Here is a 24,473-nt window from a genome sequence, read left to right as displayed (position 1 = left end):
GGAAAACTAACACTATTGAACTGTAGCACCCCCGCCCCCCCCCCAAAAAAAATTTAAAGTGCTTTTAACAAAAAAGTGACTGCCACTGCTAAAGGCTGTTAATAATCTTTTTCATTCTGCAATCTGTGTTCTTGGCTATTTTTCCAGAAACTAAAGAAGAATGCCATGGGAGCAGTTTAGATTATATTACCGTGTTTTCCCTTTAGTCAGGAGATACTTGTGGGTTGTCTAATAGAACAGATGGAATCATTCTAAAAATCTGAGTTTTCAATTAGACAGGGAATTCCTCTATTTTCTCCCTTGTCAAATACATTTTAAGTTCCTGAGGGAACTACAGAAACTGCTGAACGACTCAGGCAATGGCGTTGATGTAAGTACATCATTCTGTTTTTGACATAACAATATGTTCTCTCCCTGTCTTTTTTATTTTATTTTTTATTTTTTTAGAAAAAATATCACTGCTAACTAGTAATTCTGATTGTGGCCTCCATAATACTACCACTGACCTTAGTGGGAGTCTTGTGTGAGTAAGCCTTGCAGGATAAAACCCTTAAATGGCAACATAATATTAAATTTGACAGCATCTTCTTGATGGAAATTACCTGTAGAATAATTTGCAAAATGAATATGGGGTGTGCTGTTGTTTTGCAGAAAAGAAGAGGTAAAAATGGGAAAATACTGCAAAGAAATTCCACAAGTATTTCCTCAAATTTGAAAGTCTTTGATTCAATTGTGCTCTTGCCCCTTTTTGCGTTCACTTTCAATGAACAATTGTTCAATTGAGTTTTACTTGCATGAATAGTGGTAGAAAACTAGTTTTAATCTTGCATAGTCAAGTACTCGTGGATATTACATATTACACTTGTGCAAGTACTCACAGGTAAAGTGGTATATTTTAATGTAGGATAGGACACTGCTTCATACAAAGCACTGAACATTTAGAACTTAGTCTTTCCATTGATGACTCTCTCTCCATCCCCACGGCTCTGGCATGGAGACCATTAAAGAAGTCACACAAGGATCTGTCCACAGCCTTTACTGATAGAACTGTAGATGCAATTACTTTGCTTTAATGTGAGAGAGAAAATTAAATTTGAACTCTGTCCTCGCCAATAAGCTTAATATTAACCTATTTTTTTTTCTATCAATGATGCTTCAGGGATGTCTTGTATGCCTAAATATTTAAAATTCCCTGAATGATTATCTGCTACTTCTCCCTGAGAAATTCAAGACCCCCCAGAGGTTTCAAATCATCCTTCTGATTACTAGAGTTACACTCATCTGATCAGGGAATGGAAATAATAGCATGTTACATATGTGACCAATCTTAGCTAATCAAAATAGATTGAGTTTGGAATATCAATTCTTGAATAGTTGCAACAAACTACTCATGATCAGTTCACACAGATAAATTTGATGTGGGAACTATAGGATGGCTGTAGCAAAGAAAAAAAGAAGCAACTAAACTGATGAAATTGTGACTGCAGATCCTTTGCTCAGCTCTACTAAAAAGATCATCTGCTTGCAGAACTAAGTCTATGGAGTTCTGCATGTGGTGGAATGGAGGATCAGGCTCATAGTCTTTTATGTTTCTCTTTATTCTTAGACCTTGTCTAAACTGAGAAGGTAATTCAATCTAAATTATGATAGGTTACATAAATTATGTAACTTAAATTGACATAGCTTAGCTCGATGTACAGCGGTGTCCACACCATGCTTTATTGAAAAGAGACTCTCTCCCATCGACTTATCGCATCTTCTCCAGACCCGCTAAATCAACACCACTGCATTGATCACAGCAGTGCTGATTTAGCCCATAGTGAAGACAAGCCCTTAGTGTTTCAGTGTCCTGGGGATGGATTTTCAAATTATCCTAAAATAGAGAGGCACCCAAATCCCATTGAAATTCAGTAGCAGTTGGTCACCCAATTCTCACTAGTCTTTGTAAATCCTAGCCCTGATAATGTTGTACATTATCTAGCAGCCCTTAAAATAGATCACAAATATTGTCCTAACTACATAAAAGTAGCAGTAATGAAGTCTCTTACAGCTTTCCAGTTGCAAGGTACATGTCTGCTTGTCCATAGGGTATTTGGTCAAATCCATACTACATGCAACAGTTGCAGTTATCCTTTAAAAACCAAAAGCAGATGGTTATTAACTATATATAATATTGTATGTCCTATAATTAGAAATGGGTTGTCCTACTTTCTTCAACTAATATTTGTGGGCAAATATATATGCCTAGGAAAAGGTAACTAATGCTTTATGTAAACAAGGAACAATTGAGTTTAGGTTCAAACTATAAATAAAATATCTCGCATTTGTTATGTAAATCTCTGCTTTCTAAGTATCTATAGCAAAATAACAACAACTAATAGTAATGGGCCATATCCTGTGATCATTTGTAATGTGCAATGATTGGAGTTGCCCAAGGTTAATTGCTGAATTTAGTCTCTACATCTAAGCAAGCTGATCTACTTAGAAATCAATTAGTTAATATGTTAATTGCATTGGCTTTTATTTTCATAGAATCAGAGGCCAGAAGTGACCATCAGATAATATAGGCTGATCTCCTGTATAACACAGGTCACCAACATCACTGAGCCATCCCTGCACTAACTCCATCAACTGAAATTAGACCAAAGTACTATAATCCACAGGAGACTAAGCTACGTGCACCACTGGCAAAGAACAGGAGGGACCTTGAGCAGGGGCCAAAGTTCAAGGCCCCTGCAATGTCAAAGAATTGATATTAATATCTACAAGTGGCTAGTACCAATGACCGCCCTGCACCTTTACGCTGCGGGGGACGGGAAGAGGAGGAATATTTGACTGACTGGCCAAATGAAGGGAACAGCATTTTATGGTTGGCGGAGAGAGATGAAAACTTCTGCAAAAGGATCAGCATGGTTGCTGACTCATCCCCTGGGAATGCAGGTTTTAAAAGGGGCAGCTCTGTGCCCGAAGCTTCCCTTTTACATAGAGCAGGCTGCTTGGCAACAGCGATGGGGTGAACCTGCATTGACATGGAAGAAGAAGCATGTTATTGGACAAGCTGATGCCACTGCTGTGTACCATAGAGGCCAGTCAGCAGTCACCGACATGATGTGGCACACCTTGGAAAACACTATTTGGGAATGTGTAAAGGGGTTCAATTATAGCCCAGAACAAGAAGGGACTTGATGCACATCTGTGTTGCAAGACATGCATTAACACAGGGTTTGGCTGGGAGCAGTGGGGGGACAAGGCACGACAGATGCTAACGGGGGGATGGCCAAATCCCTTGGGGTCATAAAAGGCTCAGCAATTTGGGCATAGCGGGGCACCAAATTATTCAGAGAGGATGGGGTTTCTCTCTAAAGCTTTAGAGCCCATTTGTTTTGGCTGAAATAAAAGAGAGCAGTGAGAGATGTCTGGGAATCTGACTGGATTTGGGCGGGAGGCAGCCAAACTAATTGCTGGCTCCTCCTTGTGGCAGATGTCCAGTGCAGGTACTCCATGGGGAAGGAAATACAGTGACTGGATAAAGGGCTTGGAAAAGGATGTAAAAAGAGATGTTCATTAAAGGAACGAATGGGGGGTTGCTGGGGACTCCTATGCTTGGTAAGGCAGGGAGCCAATTCCCCATTCTTATAGCCCACTTTAACCCTCCTATGAGGGGGGTAGATGGTAAGGTCCCAGGCATTGGATTTGCTGGAGGGACCTGGATGGAAAAAGAGGGGGAGCTGGTGGAAGCCCCCCGGGGTATGGTCAGGTCCCAGCAATGGATTTGCTGGAGGGACATAAGAACGGCCATACTGGGTTAGACCAAAGGTCCATCTAGCTCAATATCCTGTCTTCCGATAGTGGCCAATTCGCTGGAGGAAATGAACAGAACAGGTAATCATCAAGTGATCCATCCCGTCGCCCATTACCAGCTTCTGGCAAACAGAGGCTAGGGGCACCATCCCTGCCCATCCTGGCTAATAGCCATTGATGGACCTATCCTCCATGAATTTATCTATTTCTTTTTTGAACCCTGTTATAGTCTTGGTCTTCACAACATCCTCTGGCAAGGAGTTCCACAGGTTGACTGTGCGTTGTGTGGAAAAAATACTTCCTTTTGTTTGCTTTAAACCTGCTGCCTATTAATTTCATTTGGTGACCCCTAATGACTCCTGACCTGGATGGAAAAAAAGAGGGAGCTGGTAAAAGCCCCCTAGGTAATTACATAGAATAAACATGTTACCTGCACTGTACACTTTTATCTGCCAGGTAGTCCCAGACATCTAATAATAAAGTTGCAGCCTGATTAAACCCATGTCAAATGTCTCCTGTCCTTCTTTCGGTATAGCCAGACAATACCTGCATTTATAGAGAACTGCAAAAATATATATATAGTAGATGTCTACAAGCAGAAAAATTTCTAAACTGGGACCAGATTAAGAGCAAATTGTGCTAATCTGAATAATTTAAAATGTAAATAGAAGTTATGTGTAAATATGGCTTATGAAGTATACATACCGTATGGCATAAAGGACTGTTCCATTGGGATATATTCTTATTAGACGATTTTCAACAGTGATATCATGAAGAAAAGATTTCTTTGAGTCTACTATGAAGGTGTCTGGTACCCAAAGCATTTCTACGAGACGACCATCTAAACTTAAACTCTTATTACCCTCAAAACAAAGTCGTTCATCAGTCCATCGTTGTCTAAGAAATATGGTAGCTGTGTAATCCTGAAAGGAGATACAGAAAATGCCACAAAGAATAAACCATTATTCTTCTGTTTTTCATAAGTAATTTGAGAGAAATTTTGTCCTTTTTTTCTCCTCTCCTCAATACATGGAAATAGAGCTGTGGGTCACTCATAACAGACAGTGACTCTGCAATTCTAATTCTTAATTATTGGCATTAAAGTAAGCAGTTTTACTAGCTTGCTTGCTATTAAATTTTCCAGCATTTGAGAATTCTTGTCATTTGATGTGAGGCTGACAATGAATAAGTGTTGTCTCTAATGGATTTAGTCCCTTATGACTGAACAGACTCTAATAGCAAACATTGTTGGCCAAACTTTCCGCTGACATAGCTGGCTTTGTAAATCTATGACCTTCAGGGTAATTTATGTAAATACTACAAACATCTGTTTGCTCATGTAAACTACTAAAGACATTCATTTTAATATAGTTGTGCACATTCAAATGTATAAGGGTCAAGGAAGAAAGGGTAACTGGAAATCAAGGGAACTCAACCAATCAATAGCACAATTTACACCTTCAGAATGACAAGGGTAACTTAATAATGCCAAAGGCATCAAGACTTTGCATTTCATCAAAGGCTCAGCTCGCCTTTAGCCCTGATTCAAATATGACATTTTATTTTGTATATCAGTCATGCCATTCTTAAGCCACTTTTAAAATCAATGCTTGATTTTAACAAAGTGAATGCCTTTGCCATTATATTACATTATCTTTGCATTGTTTCTAACTCTTTTTACATACTGATACATGTAAGGAAGTATGTAGTAATACAGAAAGGATTGATATTTATTTTCTGTAGACAGATTCAAATTTCTAATGGTTAAGTGATAATACACAGCAATAAAAAGTTAGTTAAAAAGGTATATTTAATTTGAATTCTGATATTGAAAAAAATAGTAAGATCCTAACTTTGGACCCAGACTAACTGCTTTTGAAATTAGAGTTTTGCCATTTACTTCAATGGGAGCAGGATTAGACCTTTAATAAATATATAAAGTTAAAAGGTATACTCTACTTGTCTCCTTATTTTTTTCAACATTTGTGGGTTTTTTATAATGAAATACAGCTAGAATGAATGGTTGTTTGAGACACATGGTAAGAATAATAGTATGATTTCTGCTATGGTTAAATAGGAGATTGGTTTCTAATGGTCATATATGGCTAGTTTTCTCAAATGCACAGGGACTGAAATGTCTCATTCAGGAGATAACTGCTGTTATGTATGTCATTCATTGGAATGGCAGAATATTGTGTAAAGTACACATCTAACTGCTGTTGATCTATGGGGGACCTGATTTGCACTTGTACTTACAGAAGGCACAATCTTATCATAAGGTAACTACTTCATGTCCTTTAAATATAAAGCTCCATTTCCTAATATCCAAGGCATAGTGTTGGTTGAACAAGAAGGAAAGCCATCTCAAAACTACACTACTGGGGTCTGTAAAACAACAGGCATTAACTTAGATAAGATAAAAAATATTACAAAGCTACTATACCATGTTTATTTCTGATATTGTATCAATGCTTGCTATATCCATACTCATTCCTACTGAGACAGGACCGTCTGAAAAAAAATTGGAATCAGAACATTGTTTAATTGTAATTAATCAGTAATTGTATTAAAATATTCAGTTTTTATCATTTACAATAGACTACAAAAGTATAATAACTTAGATCTATATTTTAATTATTTAATGATACAATGATTTAATATATTTAGATCACAACTTTTGTTCTTTAGATCTTTATTTCCAAAGCTTTATAAAATGTTATACGTTTTGAATTTCAATGAAAGCTGTAGGGAATACATGATGCAATAAGGCGCTGAGGGTACTATTCCCACTGCACATCACACCCTTTTGCTTCCAGATGCACAGCCATGGGATGAATTCTTCCAGTTACAGCAGCTGGTTCCTCAGATGTTAGTCAGCTATGGAGTTGCTTCTGGATCTGTCACATGATTAATCTGCAGATGGGCTATATGAGCTATCTTATATAGAGTCTATTTAAGAGATTACTGTCTATTCTGTGTCACTGTATCTTGACATCACTAATTGCTTTTTGATCATTAGCAATGAATCATTTGCATAGTTGTGTATAATTATGGTAGAAAGCTAGTTGGTCATTCCATTCTTCCCCTAAAAATACTACAGCTTTAGTGAGACCCTGCACATCAAGAACCCTTATATAACAATGTGATTAAGCACCTTAGAAATATATTAGTTCAACAGATAGAGATACAGTATTGTCATTGTTTCATAGTGATGTTTGTAGGGCTAGGCTTCTGATGCCCCAAAGGAGCCGAGATTTACATAGTGTGCAGAGAGGGTGACCAGCTGTGAACTGAAGTATTCAGAATGATGAAGCGCTCCCATGAGAGCATAGTACACAATTGTCCTGGCTGAATGTGTGCATAATGATTAAAAAAGAGAGCATCTAGTAGGAAACCAACATTGAATATATGCACAACTTTTTTTTAAGTAATTATGAGAAGTTGAGCATATTTCACCCAGCAATAAGGGAAGGTTTAGATCAAATGTATCTAGTTTACAGTAGCCCTATGATGCTCCTTCAGCTCTTTGCAGTGCATTAATATCTCGTATATGCTACCAGAGTGACATATAGGGTCCGGAAGCAGTCCCACAGAGTATCAAATCTTTTGTGTAGCACGTAAAGTTACAATATATATGTTAGTACAATTGTAAATGTTTTCTTGGAGTAAGATCCGGATGGAATGGCAGGGTTCTATTTTCCAGCATCCTGTACTTTGAAGAGTTGGAACTCTGCTGAAGAGGTGAGAGGAGACATAGCTCTGTTGAATAGGGTATGATCATGGCCAAGATTGATGCTCTTGGAAGACACTCCAGCGGCGGTTAGCTTGGGATTCTGTCAAAAAATTTAATACAATGCTCCAGTTTAAAGTAGCACACTGGTCAGTCAGTGTAACATTAAGTTTCCCTGTACATTGTACACTATATTTAGGGATGGAGTAATTGTCCCATTACTCAAACTAAACTTTTGAGGATCCAAGCAAATTTTGGAACTAAATTACTTGATTGAAGAGTTCTCAGATACATCACTGATGTCTTATCTTCCTGGTTTCTATATTAACTTCCATCATCTTCAGCTCATGACAAGCCAGGAAGAGGGTAAGTTTTTACTATGTAAAATTTGCCACAAGAATTGTTCATGTTTATACCATTTCCCATTCTCTTCTCCTGTAAATTGTCATGAAAATGGATTTAATTATTAACATTGAACAAACCCTGCATGGTAATTTATACAAACCAGAATCTGCAAGGTCTAGTTATGGGATCTGGCAACCAAGTTGTCTTTGCTGCTTCTTCAAAACCTGGACTTTCATGAAATTCAATCTCTTTCCATCCAGGATGCAACAGTGCCTACAGAAATTAGCGGACACTGACCATTGATGTGACAGAGCAATATGGCAGTCACAGTACTGTCAACCTCAAAAGTTCAAAAATCATGAATCAGACCTTGCAAATCATGATTTTTTTAAAAAAATCAAGATTGAATCATGCTTTTTTGATCTCTCTTCTGCTTTCTGAATCCCTGCCTGCATCCCAACGTGTGTGTGTGACAATTTAACAGTGTTGCCAGCTTTCACAAATTTAGAATGAGTGTGGTGATTTTGCTCCCTCCCTGCAGCTGGATCTCTCACTTGAGGCCCCAAATGAGTTTGGGGCACCATTGTGCTAGGCACTATACAAACACAAGTCAGTGTCCTGAAGAGCTTACAATTTAATGCAAAGCATCTCTAAATTATTAAAGTTCTCTGAGAATGTCAACAAAAGAGTGGATGAAGATGAATATATTTGACATAATTTGGATTTTCAAAAAGATAAATAAGTTGCCACAGTTAACCTTTTGTTGTGCTGAAAATGGACATGTGTCAAGGTTCCATTAGGACCTGTGTTTATTATATTTAGTAATGATTTGGGAAAGGGTTAAACAGTGGGATAGTAAATTTGTGTGTAATGTGAGAGCTGGAACTGAGGCTTACCAAACTTATCTCATAGGGGTCATCAAACTTCCATTATATGGAACAACATCTAATCCCTACAGAACTAAACAGGATTCAGATGAGTGACCTACAGGTAAAAGGCTTTATAGCTTATTAGCAACATCCTGAGACAGCCAGTCCCGATAAATGCTAGTGTTACACATTCGAGAACTAGGCTAATTTTCTGGAATGATTAGTATATGGGTTGTTTGTTTGTTTAGTTTACACAGGCAGAATCTTCTGTTTTCTGGGAATGCAGTTACAATCTTCCACACCTGGCATGAAGGGCTTGTCTTAATTGCAGTGTTAGCTCAATGTATAACTAAATTATTCCCCCAACCTCACTCCCACCCACACACCCAAATCTCTAGCTCAAGTGATTATTTAAATTTGAGCTAGCTGGCCCATCAGGGGGCATGGGTTGAAACTCAAGCAATGCTGATACTTAAGCTAATAATATAGTAGGACACAGCTACCCCGTGCTGCTGATCCAATCACTCCACAGTTTAAGTGCTTTTCAGTGTGGTCAAGCTAACTCAACAGAAGTTAATTCAAGTGTACATCACTTGAGCTAACTGCAGTGAGGACAAACACTCCAGCTCAAACAGACTCTATCAGTCACATCTTGTTCTTAAAGGGCTGCGCTCATAAACCCAACTACAAACACTAAAAATGCAATAGTAAAAACAATATTAGCACAACATCCAAATTCACTCAAATGCTATGATTTGCAATCTAGAGTTTCTCCAGGATCCATTCCTATATGGGTTAATAGCTGGGTTTGAATGCACAAGTTTGTAATCTACAGCACAGATCACTTCCTCTTCAATGGTGAAAAGGACAGGAAATAAAGACTTGTCTTTTAGCAGCTGTTTTGTACATCAAACCCTTATGATACAAAGCACTTCTTCTATCCTGAAAGGCTTTTAATATCATAGAAATGTATGGTTGGAAGGGGCCTCGAGTTTATTTATCCCATCCCCCTTGCTGTGGCAGGAGTAAGTATATTGAGACCATCCCTGGCAGATGTTTATCTAACCCAGGGGTAGGCACCTATGGCACAGGTGCCGAAGGCGGCACGCGAGCTGATTTTCAGTGGCACTCACACTGCCCAGGTCCTGGCCACTGGTCCGGGGGGCTCTGCATTTTAATTTAGTTTTAAATGAAGCTTCTTAAACATTTTAAAAACCTTATTTACTTACATACAACAATAGTTTAGTTATATATTATAGACTTATAGAAAGAGACCTTTTAAAAATGTTAAAATGTATTATTGGCAAGCAAAACCTTAAATTAGAGTGAATAAATGTAGACTTGGCACACCACTTCCGAAAGGTTGCCGACCCCTGATCTAACCAATTCTTAAAAACCTCCAATCCCCCAAAGTAATGCTTTGTTTTAATAATTTATTATTTTTATATGTAACACAATCATGAAGGATACTTTTTAAAAATATACTTTTATTCTTATTTAATGACATAATTAAGTTTTCCCAGCCCTAGTTTCAATCTTGTACCATATTGTGAAAGACCATAAATTTGTTAATGATCATAGAGTTAGCTGAAACAGTTCAAACGTAATCCCTTTGGTACCCTCTGGATAAATGTATACTAACACATCCAGAATAGGATAAGCTATCTTGCACTGTCTGTGTTTGCAGGTGCCATACGTTGACATCATCATGGCAAGTGAAGATCAATGATGCCAACCGAAAGAATATAAACTATGCGGGTAAAATATAAAATGAAAATTAGGTGCATGAAGAGGAATTTTGAAGAGTAATAGCCATAAGATATAAAACAAAGAAGTACTTTTTAAAATATATCAGAAGTAGGAAACCTGCAAGAGAATCTGTAGGTCTGTTGGCTACCAGGATGTAAAGCAAGCCATTAAAGCGGGTATGGATATTGCAGAAAAAGCTAATTGATTTGCTTGCCTCAGTGTATACCATAGAGGATATTAGTAGGATACTTAATGTGGATCTACTGTTTTCTGGTAATTGAGGTACTAACAGACTCTGAGACATAAAAAAAAAAATGGAACAAACTGATAAATTAAAACAACCCAAGTTACTATGATAGGATGGTACACATCCAAGAGTTGTGAAGGAACTTAAGAATGAAAGGGCTGAGTCTCCTGTAAAAATATGCCATTTCTAGTTAAAATTGGCTATTGTCCAAGATTGCAGAAAATGTTAAACCTATTTTTAAAAGGTGCTAGGATGATCCTGGAAATTACAGACCAGTAAGATTTACTCTAGTACCAGGTGAATTGGCTGAACAAATTAAAAACAGAATTATAAAACAGCTAGGTGAATAACATGATTGGGACAAACCGGCACAGCTTCGGTAGAAGAGAACTGTGACTCTCTAAATTATTAAAGTTCTCTGAGAATGTCAACAAAAGAGTGGATGAAGATGAATATATTTGACATAATTTGGATTTTCAAAATGATAAATAAGTTGTCCATTTTCAGCACAACAAAAGGTTAACTGTGGCATGTGTCAAGGTTCCATTAGGACCTGTGTTTATTATATTTAGTAATGATTTGGGAAAGGGTTAAACAGTGGGATAGTAAATTTGCAGATGACACACAATTATTCAGATTAGTCAAAACTCAAAACATCAGACCTTTCAAGGGATTTAACAAAAATGAGTGAATGGGCAGAATGATGGCAGATTAAATTCAGTGTTGACAAACACAAGTGATGCCCAAAGGAATTCCTGTTCAATGTGCAGTGGTATACTAACACAACAACAGCAACAAAATTGTTATGATGAATAAGGAATGGGATAGATGATAATACTGGAAATAATACAATGCTATTATATAAATCAATCCTATAACTCCAACTGGAATGTGGTGTTAAATTCTGGTCTGCCTTTCTCAAAAAAGGTAGAGCAGAAATAGTGGGGGTTCAGAGCAGGAAGAGTGAAAATGAACAGAGGCATGGAAATATTTCCATAAATAAAGAAAAATTGAAAAGAATAATACTGTTTCATTTAGAAACAGGATGAATAAGAGGGGACATGTTAGAATTGTACAAAATAATGAATGGTATAAAGAGGATAAATTATGCATTCCTTGTTTTCGCATTATGAGAAAGGATACATAGGAATAATTCAATTATATTGACAGCAAATTTCCAACTGACATAAGCAGATATTTTTATAGAAAATATAATTTATGTGTGGGACTCATTGCTCCAAGGTATCATTGAGATTAAGAGTTTTGTAGGATTAAAAAAAAGAATGGATATTTATATTGATGAGAATATTCACAGTTGCATATAGAATGTTGTGTGTTTGGGGAGGGAGGCTATAAATCATCAGTCCTTAGAAAATAACTGACAGAGGTTAGGACAAAATTTCTACAAGAAAGTTATTCCATAAATATGCACTAAAGAGTTCCTCTAACTTTCTTCTGAAGCATCTTTTACTAGCACTATCTGAGACAGAACACTGGATTAAATGGAATGCTGGACTGATCTGATATGGCAGATTCCTATGTTCTTATGTGCTTTGCAAGCAGCATTAGCAAATACAGTAACTCCTCACTTAATGTTGTAGTTATGTGCCTAAAAAATGTGACTTTAAGTGAAACAATGTTAAGCAAATCCAATTTCCTCATAATAATTAATGTAAATAGTGGGGGTTAGGTTCCAGAGCAGCTTCCCCTACTCTGCAAGCACCAGGGACAGGGGGCTCAACCCACAGCCCACCCACTCCACCCCTTCGCCCAAGCCCCCACCTTTGACCTGCCTCTTCTCCCCCCCACCTCCTCCCCCTTTACTTCGCATGCTGCATCCTGGCTCCTCCCCCCCTCCCTTCCAAACGCCGCAAGCCAGCTGATTGCCACATTCAGGAGGGAGGGGGTAGGCGCACCGAGTCCTCGCTCCTCCCTCCTACCTGGGGCAATCAACTGGCTTGCAGAGTTTAGGAGGCAGGAGGGATGGGGGAGGAGTGAGGACTTGGCGGAGGCTCCCTCTCCCGCCCCCCCCCTCCTGCCCAGGGCAATCAGCTAACTTGCAGTGTTTGGGAGGCAGGAGAGGGAGGGGTAGCCTGCACGCCGAATCCTCGCTCCTCCCTGCTCCCTGCTGCCTCCTAAACGCCACAAGCCAACTGATTGCAATGGGCAGGAGGCAGGGGAGGGTGGAGGGAGGCGCGGCAAGTCCTCACTCCTCCCCCCTTCCTGGGGTAATCAGCTGGCTTGCGGCATTTAGGAGGGAGGGAGGAGGAGCGAGGACTTGGCTCAGGCTCCCCTTTCCTCCCCCCCACCTCCTGCCCACGGCAACCAGCTGTCTTGCAGCCTTCGGGAGGCAGGGGAGGGAGGGGGAGCCGGCACACCTAGACCTCGCTCCTCCCCCCTCCCTCCTGCCTCCAAAATGCTGCAAGCCAGCTGATTGCTGCGGGGGGAGGAGGAGGAAGGCACTGATCCGCGGGGTCTGCTGGCAAGCAGGAGTGGGGGGGGGACGTAGGGAGGCTGCCAGCTGTGGAGAAAGTAGGCAGCCAAACATCATAAGAGTGGCGCATTGCACAACTTTAAATGAGTATGTTCCCTAATTGATCAGCAACGTAACAAGGAAACAACGTTGAGTGGGACGACTTTAAGTGAAGAGTTACTGTATGCGTACAGCCCAGCTCAAAATAATTTACATTAGTAAAGTCACATATTCTATTCTTCATTACTGCAATAGCTATTGCTGGGAATCTATGCATAGCCCCTGGATAAAATGTGGTAAATATAGCAAAAAAATGCCACAGAGTGAGTGTCCTAACTGTGGTGATTTGTGCACAAATCTAGTTAACATGCATTGTTATTTTTGCATCTAACTTTCAATAACTGTTAAAAATTTATCACTCAGGACACTTTGTAAAAGCTCTAATGGTCAGTGTTTCAGCTGATACATCCAGCTGATGTTATGATGATATAGTGCACACACCATGCTTCAGCAATACAGGCATCTTGTTTAGTGGGATTGCATTTAGCCAGATGTAATTCAATATTTGCTGACAGGAGATACATTTTAACCTCATCTAATTTATAGGGCAAAATTCTGCCCTGATTTCCATAGGTTGGTTTGTTGGGGGAAAAGATGAGGGCACTTGGTGCTTCTCCCTATTCCCCCTGCTTCTAAGGCACATGTACATAACCAGCACAGAATATGAACCTCGTGCTCTCTTGAAAGCTAGGAGTGTGGGGGGTGTTCTTGGCTAATGGTGCACTCAATGATCCATGGACATAAAGGAGCAGGCCTTTGGGCCCCCATCCTCTTCCTGCTATTGTCAGTGTATTTTGAGGAAATGCACACTGATCCTTGTGGAGCAGCAAGGAGCACTGCAGAGTACATTGTTGCACTGTGCAAGCAGGATGGCTCAAGGAATGTCTTTTTGGCTCTTAGCACTTCATGCTTTCTCTCTCCTGTTCAATCCCAGCCATGCTACACTAATAAAGCCAGATTTGTCATTAACAATCATTACTTTTGCTACATTTTGGCATAAAATGCACAATCCAGAAATATAAATGTAAATTGATTATTACTGTGATTAGCCATTCTTACTTTGAACAGCGGATGGACTTATGCAATAAAAATAACTGTCCACAAGGAAACAATAGTTATTTCTCATGTATAAAACTTTTACTAGCCAAACTCAGAGTGAATAAGCACTTTGAATGCTTTAGGATTGTGTATATTAGAGAAATTAGAATATATAAATGCACAATAGAATTATATCTAAAGAGTTTCTAATTGAGGACCATTACATGTTATTGACATCTGCATGTAGATAATGTTGCTCCCTAGCCCAAGAAGGCTAATTGGATTGTGGTGACAAACACAAACAATTCTGAGGGAGTGGCTGTCTTAAGTTTTTTATATCTACTTTTATAATAATGTAAATAAGTTGCATATTTGGCTTTTCTTTGGAAAGAGGATAGACAAGAGGAAGTGGAAAAAAATCAGATGATGATGAACTAAACAGAAAGTTTTGAGACTCCCCTCACTTAGGATAGATTTATGAAAAATTTTGAGAGTGAGACTATCCCTGGCTAAAAATATTTTTAAAACACCTCTTTGTAGGAAGAGGGGATAAAATACTCATCCTAGCTTAGACTGTGGCTAACTTCAACACAGAGATTTGGGAGTCCCAACTTTTACCCCAGACTTGAGGGTTTGGTGGACACACAGGTCTGTATCAAGTTGAATTGGAGAGTGGGCATGGGGTTTTGGGCTGTCTGCCTGTCTGGAATACTGGTGACTGGAGGAGAAGAGGGATGTAAGAGTGTGAATTTAGTGTAAAATTGTTAAGCATGTTAAATAGGAAATGCAGTATTTTAAAAAAATAATTGTTTTAGCACTCAAATTAGCCTAATTAGTAGGGCTGTCAGTTAATCGCAGTTAATTCATGTGATTAACTCAAAAAAAATCACAATTAAAAAATTAATCATGATTAATCGCAGTTTTAATCGCACTGTTAAACAATAAAATACCTAATGAAATGTATTAAATATTTTGGGATGTTTTTCTAAATTTTCAAATATATTTTTCAATTACAACACAATACAAGGTGTACAGTGCTCACTTTATATTATTATTTTTTATTACAAATATTTGCACTGTAAAAATGATAAAAGAAATAGTATCTTTCAATTCACCTTATACAAGTACTGTAGTGCAATCCCTTTATCATGACAGCACAACTTACAAATGTAGATTTTTTTTTGTTACTTAACTGCATTAAAAAACAAAATAATGTAAAACTTTAGAGCCTACATGTCCACTCAGTCCTACTTCTTGTTCAGCTAATCACTAAGAGAAATAAGTTTGTTTACATTTATGGGTGATAATGCTGTCTGCTTCTTATTTACATCACCTAAAAGTGAGAACAGGTGTTTGTATGGCACTTTTGTAGTTGGCATTGCAAGGTTATTTACATGCCAGATATGCTAAACATTCATATGCCTCTTCGTGCTTTGGCATTCTAGAAGACATGCTTCCATGCTAACAACCCTCATTAAAAAAAATAATGCATTAATTAAATTTATGAGTGAACTCCTTGGGCAGAGAATTGTGTTTCCTGATGTTTTACCCACATTCTGCCATATATTTCATGTTATAGCAGACTCGGATGATGACCCAGCACATGTTGTTTGTTTTAAGAAAACTTTCACTGCAGATTTGACAAAATGCAAAGAAGGTACCAATGCTGGTAAAGCTAGCTACAGCACTCGACCCAAGATTTAAGAATCTGATGTGCCTTCCAAAATCTGAGAGTGATGAGGCATGGAGAATGCTTTCAGAAATCTTAAAAATGCAACACTCTGATGCAGAAACTATAGAACCCAAACCACCAAAAAAGAAAATCAGCCTTCTGCTGGTGGCATCTGACTCAGGTGATGAAAATGAACATGCATCAGTCTGCACTGCTTTGGATCATTATCTAAGAGAAGCCATCATCTGCATGGATGCAAGTCCTCTGGAATGGTGGTTGAAGCATGAAGGGACATATGAATCTTTAGCGCATCTGCCATGTAAATATGTTGCGACACCAGCTATAACAGTGCCATACGAATGCCTGTTTTCACTTTCAGATGACACTGTAAACAAGAAATGGGCAGTATTATCTCCTGCAACTGTAAACATACTTGTTTGTCTGAGTGACTGGCTGTATGAGAAGTAGGGAAGGGATAGCTCAGTGATTTGAGCATTGGCTTGCTAAACCCAGCATTATGAGTTCAATCTTTTGAGGGGGCCATTTAGGGATTTGGGGCAAAAATCTGTCTGAGGATTGCTTTGAGCAGGGGGTTGGACTAGATGACCTCCTGAGGTCCCTTCCAAACCTGATATTTTATGACTTTCTAGGCTCTAAAGTTTTATATTGTTTTATTTTGAATGCAGCTATTTTTTTAACATAATTCTACATTTGTAAATTTGTCATTCATTTTTATTAATCGTGAGATTAATAGCAATTAATTATTTTAATCGCCCGAGAGCCCTAATAATTAGAAAAAAAAGAATATTCAGATTCACATACAACATAGTGGTAATTTGAAGTGTTGTTGTAACCATGTTGGTCCCAGGCTATTAGAAAGACAAGGTGGGTGAGGTAATATCTTTTATTGGACTGACTTCTGTTGGTGAGAAAGGCAAGCTTTCGAGCTTTTCTTAAGGTCCAGGAAACATACTAATTTGACTTTTTGGTGTCCAGTTCCTTTAAGAACTACAAGACTGACCATGCAGATGGGTAATGAAGGTTAAAATTTTCAAAAGCCCCAATGTGATTTGGAAGCCTAAGGCCCATTTTCAAAAGCACTTAGCACAGGACTTTCAAAAGTGCCTAAGCAGGTTAGATGCCTAGCTCCTATTGACTTTTAATAGGAGGTAGGTATTTTTGGAAATCTCGCTATTAGGAGTGTGTCTCATTGAAACTTAATGGAACTTAGGCTTCTAAATCACTTAGGGCTTTTTACCCAAAGTTGCTTTGTTGGAGCATGTGCACCAGCTGACACAGACTTTAGTAAAGTGTCTACTAGTTAGTTACAAAGCTAAAGAAAATGATAATTTCACAAAAAATATGGTTTTAAGGTTGAGAGTGGCCTTTAAACATGGGCTTTTTCTTTCCCATATGGAGGTAGCCATCATGTTCTTGGGGAAGGATAACCTAGTTGTTAGGGCACGAGCCCAGAACTTGGGAGACCCTAGTTTAATTCCCTACTCTTTCATAGACATCCTATTGGACCTCAGGCAAGTCACTCTGTTCCTCAGTTCCTCATCTGTAAAATGGAGATAATACTTCAATACCTCACAGGGATGTTGTGAATATAAATACAAGGGTTGGCAAGAAGTCAGTTTACCATCAAATAGTCCAGCCAGAATGCCCTGATGTAGGTGGCTGCCTATCTTTTTTTATTGCATCATGGTGCTGCCATCTGTTAGCTAGCCTACTTAAAAGTCTTGATCAGTCACTTGAATACATGCTAATGCCACCTGTTGGGGAAAAGGTGAACTAATTGATTGGCTAATCTTCAAGAAAATATATTGTATGTATACTTTTATTTGTATACCGGGCAATCAATGTACATTAAACAAGTTAAGAGACAGGGGCCCTGCCCTGACAAGTTTACAATATAAACCAACTAGACAAACATACAGAAATTAACTCAGAAGCGAGTGGGGGAAGGAAAGGAGAATTCACAGTCATTAATCATGAAAAGTAAGATACACAGAGGAGTCACTCTACATTAGGGAATTTGATTTTTCTGTAATATTATCACCCCACTCCCATCCTTTGAATTTATGCTGACTTGACTGATGAACTGATGCAAAAGAAAGACATTGCAGGAGCATTGTTAGGAAATGTGAACATTATTGTTATTGTTAATAATTAAAAAAAATGATATTACAGTAGCACCTTGTAGTGAGGCTAAATGGCCTTGGAGGGCAGAGCCTAGATCGTCCTGCCCCCCTCGCCGGAAGCACCAGTGCGTGTCTGGAAGTATAAAAGGCAGGCCCTGCAGCACAGTTGGGACAGAGCCTGCGGAGGAGAAGGACGCTCCTCCCATTCTGCTGCGGCCCAGAGGCTGTTCCTGGCTGTTCCTGATCCCCAAATGCTGACAAGGACCGGCCCAGAGTGCCTGCCACCGTGTACCCTGAGGAGCCAGAGGAAGCCTGGAGGCTACAGGTACCAAACCCCGGGGAGGCAGGAAGTGGCCCAGGGGCAGCCATGGAGCAGCCGGCTGCAGAGCCAGGCGTGGCTCAGTCGGCGAGTTGCAGCTGGATCCCCGCCAATGCAGGGGAAGCCAATCCTGCCCCTGCCAGGGCACTGGGCTGGTATGCAGTGGAGTAGGGTGGGCCTGAGTCCCCCTGCCATCCCACCCCGGGTGGCTCACTCCCTACACTGTGCAGGGAAGCTCTAGCCCTGAGGAAGGAGCCTCCTTTACCAACTCACCCACAGAGAGCTGTTTGCTGGCTGCCTGAGCCCCGCCCAGGCTAAAGCCAGCCAAAAGACTGTTGCTTGCTGGTAGCCTGAGCCTCTTCAAGCCCAGGCCTCAGCCCACTGATAAACTGGTTGTTTGCTGGCTGCCTAAGCTCCGCCCAGGCCACAGCCATAAGAACATAAGAACATAAGAAAGGCCGTACCGGGTCAGACCAAAGGTCCATCTAGCCCAGTATCTGTCTACCGACAGTGGCCAATGCCAGGTGCCCCTGAGGGAGTGAACCTAACAGGCAATGATCAAGTGATCTCTCTCCTGCCATCCATCTCCATCCTCTGACGAACAGAGGCTAGGGACACCATTCTTACCCATCCTGGCTAATAGCCATTTATGGACTTAGCCACCATGAATTTATCCAGTCCCCTTTTAAACATTGTTATAGTCCTAGCCTTCACAACCTCCTCAGGTAAGGAGTTCCACAAGTTGACTGTGCGCTGCGTGAAGAAGAACTTCCTTTTATTTGTTTTAAACCTGCTGCCTATTAATTTCATTTGGTGACCCCTAGTTCTTGTATTATGGGAATAAGTAAATAACTTTTCCTTATCCACTTTCTCAACATCGCTCATGATTTTATATACCTCTATCATGTCCCCCCTTAGTCTCCTCTTTTCCAAACTGAAGAGTCCTAGCCTCTTTAATCTTTCCTCATATGGGACCCTCTCTAAACCCCTAATCATTTTAGTTGCTCTTTTCTGAACCTTTTCTAGTGCTAGAATATCTTTTTTGAGGTGAGGAGACCACATCTGTACACAGTATTCGAGATGTGGGCGTACCATGGATTTATATAAGGGCAATAATATATTCTCAGTCTTATTCTCTATCCCCTTTTTAATGATTCCTAACATCCTGTTTGCTTTTTTGACCGCCTCTGCACACTGCGTGGACATCTTCAGAGAACTATCCACGATAACTCCAAGATCTTTTTCCTGACTCGTAGCTAAATTAGCCCCCATCATGTTGTATGTATAGTTGGGGTTATTTTTTCCAATGTGCATTACTTTACATTTATCCACATTAAATTTCATTTGCCATTTTGTTGCCCAATCACTTAGTTTTGTGAGATCTTTTTGAAGTTCTTCACAATCTGCTTTGGTCTTAACTATCTTGAGTAGTTTAGTGTCATCTGCAAACTTTGCCACCTCACTGTTTACCCCTTTCTCCAGATCATTTATGAATAAATTGAATAGGATTGGTCCTAGGACTGACCCTTGGGGAACACCACTAGTTACCCATCTCCATTCTGAGAATTTACCATTAATTCCTACCCTTTGTTCCCTGTCCTTTAACCAGTTCTCAATCCATGAAAGGACCTTTCCTTTTATCCCATGACAGCTTAATTTATGTAAGAGCCTTTGGTGAGGGACCTTGTCAAAGGCTTTCTGGAAATCTAAGTACACTATGTCCACCGGATCCCCCTTGTCCACATGTTTGTTGACCCCTTCAAAGAACTCTAATAGATTAGTAAGACACGATTTCCCTTTACAGAAACCATGTTGACTATTGCTCAAGAGTTTATGTTTTTCTATGTGTCTGACAATTTTATTCTTTACTATTGTTTCAACTAATTTGCCCGGTACCGACGTTAGACCTACCGGTCTGTAATTGCCAGGATCACCCCTAGAGCCCTTTTTAAATATTGGCGTTACATTAGCTAACTTCCAGTCATTGGGTACCGAAGCCGATTTAAAGGACAGGTTACAAACCTTGGTTAATAGTTCCGTAACTTCACATTTGAGTTCTTTCAGAACTCTTGGGTGAATGCCATCTGGTCCCGGTGACTTGTTAATGTTGAGTTTATCAATTAATTCCAAAACCTCCTCTAGTGACACTTCAATCTGTGACAGTTCCTCAGATTTGTCACCTACAAAAGCCAGCTCAGATTTGGGAATCTCCCTAACATCCTCAGCCGTGAAGACTGAAGCAAAGAATCCATTTAGTTTCTCCGCAATGACTTTATCATCTTTAAGCGCTCCTTTTGTATTTTCATCGTCAAGGGGCCCCACTGGTTGTTTAGCAGGCTTCCTGCTTCTGATGTACTTAAAAAACATTTTGTTATTACCTTTGGAGTTTTTGGCTAGCCGTTCTTCAAACTCCTCTTTGGCTTTTCTTATTACACTCTTGCACTTAAGTTGGCAGTGTTTGTGCTCCTTTCTATTTGCCTCACTGGGATTTGACTTCCACTTTTTAAAGGAAGTCTTTTTATCTCTCACTGCTTCTTTTACATGGTTGTTAAGCCATGGTGGCTCTTTTTTAGTTCTTTTACTGTTTTTCTTAATTTGGGGTATACATTGAAGTTGGGCCTCTATTATGGTGTCTTTAAAAAGGGCCCACGCAACTTGCAGGGATTTCACTTTAGTCACTGTACCTTTTAACTTTTGTCTAACTAACCCCCTCATTTTTGTATAGTTCCCCCTTTTGAAATTAAAGGCCACAGTGTTGGGCAGTTGAGATGTTCTTCCCACCACAGGGATGTTGAATGCTATTGTATTATGGTCACTATTTGCAAGCGGTCATGTTATAGTTACCTTTTGGACCAGCTCCTGCGCTCCACTCAGGATTAAATCTAGAGTCGCCTCTCCCCTTGTGGGTTCCCGTACCAGCTGCTCCATGAAGCAGTCATTTAAAGTATCGAGAAATTTTATCTCTGCATTTCGTCCTGAAGTGAAATGTTCCCAGTCAATATGGGGATAATTGAAATCCCCCACTATTATTGGGTTCTTAATTTTGATAGCCTCTCTAATTTCCCTTAGCATTTCATCATCACTATTACTGTCCTGGTCAGGTGGTCGATAATAGATCCCTACTGTTATATTTTTACTAGAGCATGAAATTTCTATCCATAGAGACTCTATGGAACCTGTGGATTCGCTTAAGGTTTTTACTTCATTTGAATCTACACTTTCTTTAACATATAGTGCCACTCCTCCCCCTGCACGGCCTGTTCTGTCCTTCCGATATATTTTGTACCCCGGAATGATTGTGTCCCATTGATTGGTCTCAGTCCACCAGGTTTCTGTGATGCCTATTATATCTATATCCTCCTTTATCACAAGGCACTCTAGTTCACCCATCTTATTATTTAGACTTCTGGCATTTGTGTACAAGCACTTTAAAAACTTGTCCCTGTTTATTAGCCTGCCTTTTTCTGATGTGCCAGATTCTTTTTTATGTGACTGTTTATCATCTGATCTGGCCCTTACATTATACTTCTCATTCCTCTGCTCCTGACTATAACCCGGAGATTCTCTATCATCAGACTCTCCCTAAGAGAAGTCTGTGTCCGATCCACACGCTCCTCTGCAGCAGTCGGCTTTCCCCCATCTCCTAGTTTAAAAACTGCTCTACAACCTTTTTAATATTTAGTGCCAGCAGTCTGGTTCCACTTTGGTTTAGGTGGAGCCCATCTCTCCTGTATAGGCTCCTCCCATCCCAGAAGTTTCCCAGTTCCTAATGAACGTGAACCCCTCCTCTCTACACCATCGTCTCATCCACGCATTGAGACTCTGAAGCTCTGCCTGCCTACCTGGCCCTGCGCGCGTGGAACTGGGAGCATTTCTGAAAATGCCACCATAGAGGTCCTGGATTTCAGTCTCTTCCCTAGCAGCCTAAATTTGGCTTCCAGGACATCTCTCTTACCCTTCCCTATGTCATTGGTACCTACATGTACCACGACCACCGGCTCCTCCCCAGCACTACACATAAGTCTATCTAGATGCCTCGAGAGATCCGCAACCTTCGCACCAGGCAGGCAAGTCACCATACGGTTCTCCCGGTCATCACAGACCCAGCTATCTACATTTCTAATCATCGAATCTCCCATTACTAACACCTGCCTTTTCCTAGAAACTGGAGTTCCCTCCCCCGGAGAGGCAACCTCAGTGCGAGAGGCAACCCCAGCACCATCTGGAAGGAGGGTCCCAACTACGGGAAGGTTTCCCTCTGCTCCCATTGACTGCTCTACTTCCCTGGGCCCTTCTTCCTCCTCAACAGCACAGGAGCCGTCTAAGCGGAGGTGGGACAAGCCAGCCCTGATAGACTCTGTTTAAGGGCTGACAGCTTGAACCACCCAAACCCAGGCTAAAGCCTGACAGTGACTATTGATCGCCCAGCCCTATTGTGGGCTCTTGGCTGTCCTGAAGACTCTGGTCCTGGCCAGACAGGACCAGCCTGAGTGGTCTCCCTCTGAGCGGGAGAGCGAGGGGCCATAACACAACAGGGCACCAACCTTGTTGCTAGAAGGTGTGTAAAGTACTCTACAAACCTCTAGTAAATGAGAGGAGTGGATATGTACTAAATATAGACAAACCTAAAACCCCTTGATCAATTTTACATCCGCAAAAAGCTATGAGAGATTAGACTCTATTAACTACATGGATACTACACTATACAAGAGGGATAAATTACCATTTTTCTATTGCTATAGAAGAATGTATCCAGGTTCACTGTATTCACAAGAATAAATATCTTCATAGTATCTTCAATGGTGATTCTAGCTTGATTATTTTTTTAATTGAAAATAATTTCCAATCATCTGTCTACCTCAGAATAAATGACACATGAAAAGGAACTGGCAAGATGGAGGTTTTCCTAAAAGAAAAAATTATGTCTCCTTAAAATGTATCATTAATTAATGACAATGGTACTTGTCTCTCTCTCTTGGCAACAGCAATGGGGAATCCACATTGTCTGATGCCAATCTATTAATAAACGATGTTCTCTTTTTGGGGTTAGAAATCCATTTGATAAATATTAAAGAGAATTTAGTGTCAATTTTTTTTGATAGAGTGATACTAGTATGCAAGGATCACACTAAGAAACTTCATGTCCTGGCTGAAGCAAAACCTCAAATATGAACATCTCCAAGCTATTGTGTTTCAAAATTCAGGATAAAATCTGTTCCATTTTTCACTAGATTAAATCATATTACTAGATCCCTTTATATCTAATTAATACTAAACTCTAATCACTGTTGATGCCAGCAATCAGCTCATCTAAACAAGATCTAGTCATATGACAAACTAATTCCCTTTTGGGAGCATATTTTTTTCTGTAATCATCTTTACTGATAATTAATAGCAGATCAAATGGAGAGCAGATACAAACAAGAATATGCACACTGAAATCTGAGTGTGTTGCATTCCAATGTCTGTTTGTACAAGAAAATTAATGAAAACATTTAGGAGAAGATTTTATCAAATCTATGAACTCCTTGATAAAATGGATTATACAATTTGCAGAGTCTCCTGAGTAATGTAAGCAGCATTATGGTCCAGATTTTCAAATTCGCAAGCACACTTTTATGTGTATCTAACATACATATGTACAAATACTTACTTGTGCTTCAGGGATTGTACAGGCACACTTTGGACTCATGCCAGTGTACATATATGCTTATGTGCATATGCATGTTGGTCTATATATTGTACTTAGGACCAGATCCTCAGATGGTATAAATCAACACAGCTTCATTGACTTCAGTGAAGCTACACCCATTTACAGCAAAACATCCATCTGCATTTGGTCAACCCTTTGTCATTTTCTGTATACAATTATTAAACAACTAAACAAGAAAAAAAAAGTTGAGGTACCCATAATAATAAGACCCTAGAAGAGGTTTATGTGACTACGCTGATCCAGTGGCTTAACCCTGCATTTTAGGGGTTGTGGACGTAGTTGCAGCTCTGAATAAAGTCTGTTATACTTTAGC

The 24,473-nt window shown here is 39.8% G+C and overlaps 1 protein-coding gene across 9 annotated transcripts in view; it reads right to left on the bottom strand.

Annotated features, from left to right (window-relative positions):
• LOC120368704 (gamma-aminobutyric acid receptor subunit pi-like) overlaps nt 1-24,473 on the bottom strand; it is an 88,872-nt gene that overhangs the window by 24,002 nt on the left and 40,397 nt on the right. For 8 of the 9 annotated variants that reach the window (XM_039481116.1, XM_039481110.1, XM_039481111.1 and 5 more), the window contains 3 exons: nt 6,245-6,312; nt 4,507-4,724; nt 2,049-2,131 (listed from right to left, as the gene is read on the bottom strand). In XM_039481116.1, the coding sequence (XP_039337050.1) occupies nt 2,049-2,131; nt 4,507-4,724; nt 6,245-6,312 (369 nt within the window). Of the gene's footprint in view, nt 1-2,048; nt 2,132-4,506; nt 4,725-6,244; nt 6,313-8,036; nt 8,141-24,473 lie in introns of those variants that run through there. The other variant, XM_039481117.1, reaches the window with a different exon arrangement.

This window comes from Mauremys reevesii, linkage group 7 (assembly GCF_016161935.1).
Source record: "Mauremys reevesii isolate NIE-2019 linkage group 7, ASM1616193v1, whole genome shotgun sequence".
In the NCBI taxonomy this organism is placed as follows: Eukaryota; Metazoa; Chordata; order Testudines; family Geoemydidae; genus Mauremys; species Mauremys reevesii.
The sequence above is the reverse complement of the archived record's forward strand: the minus strand, read 5'-3'. Positions and strand labels throughout refer to the sequence as shown.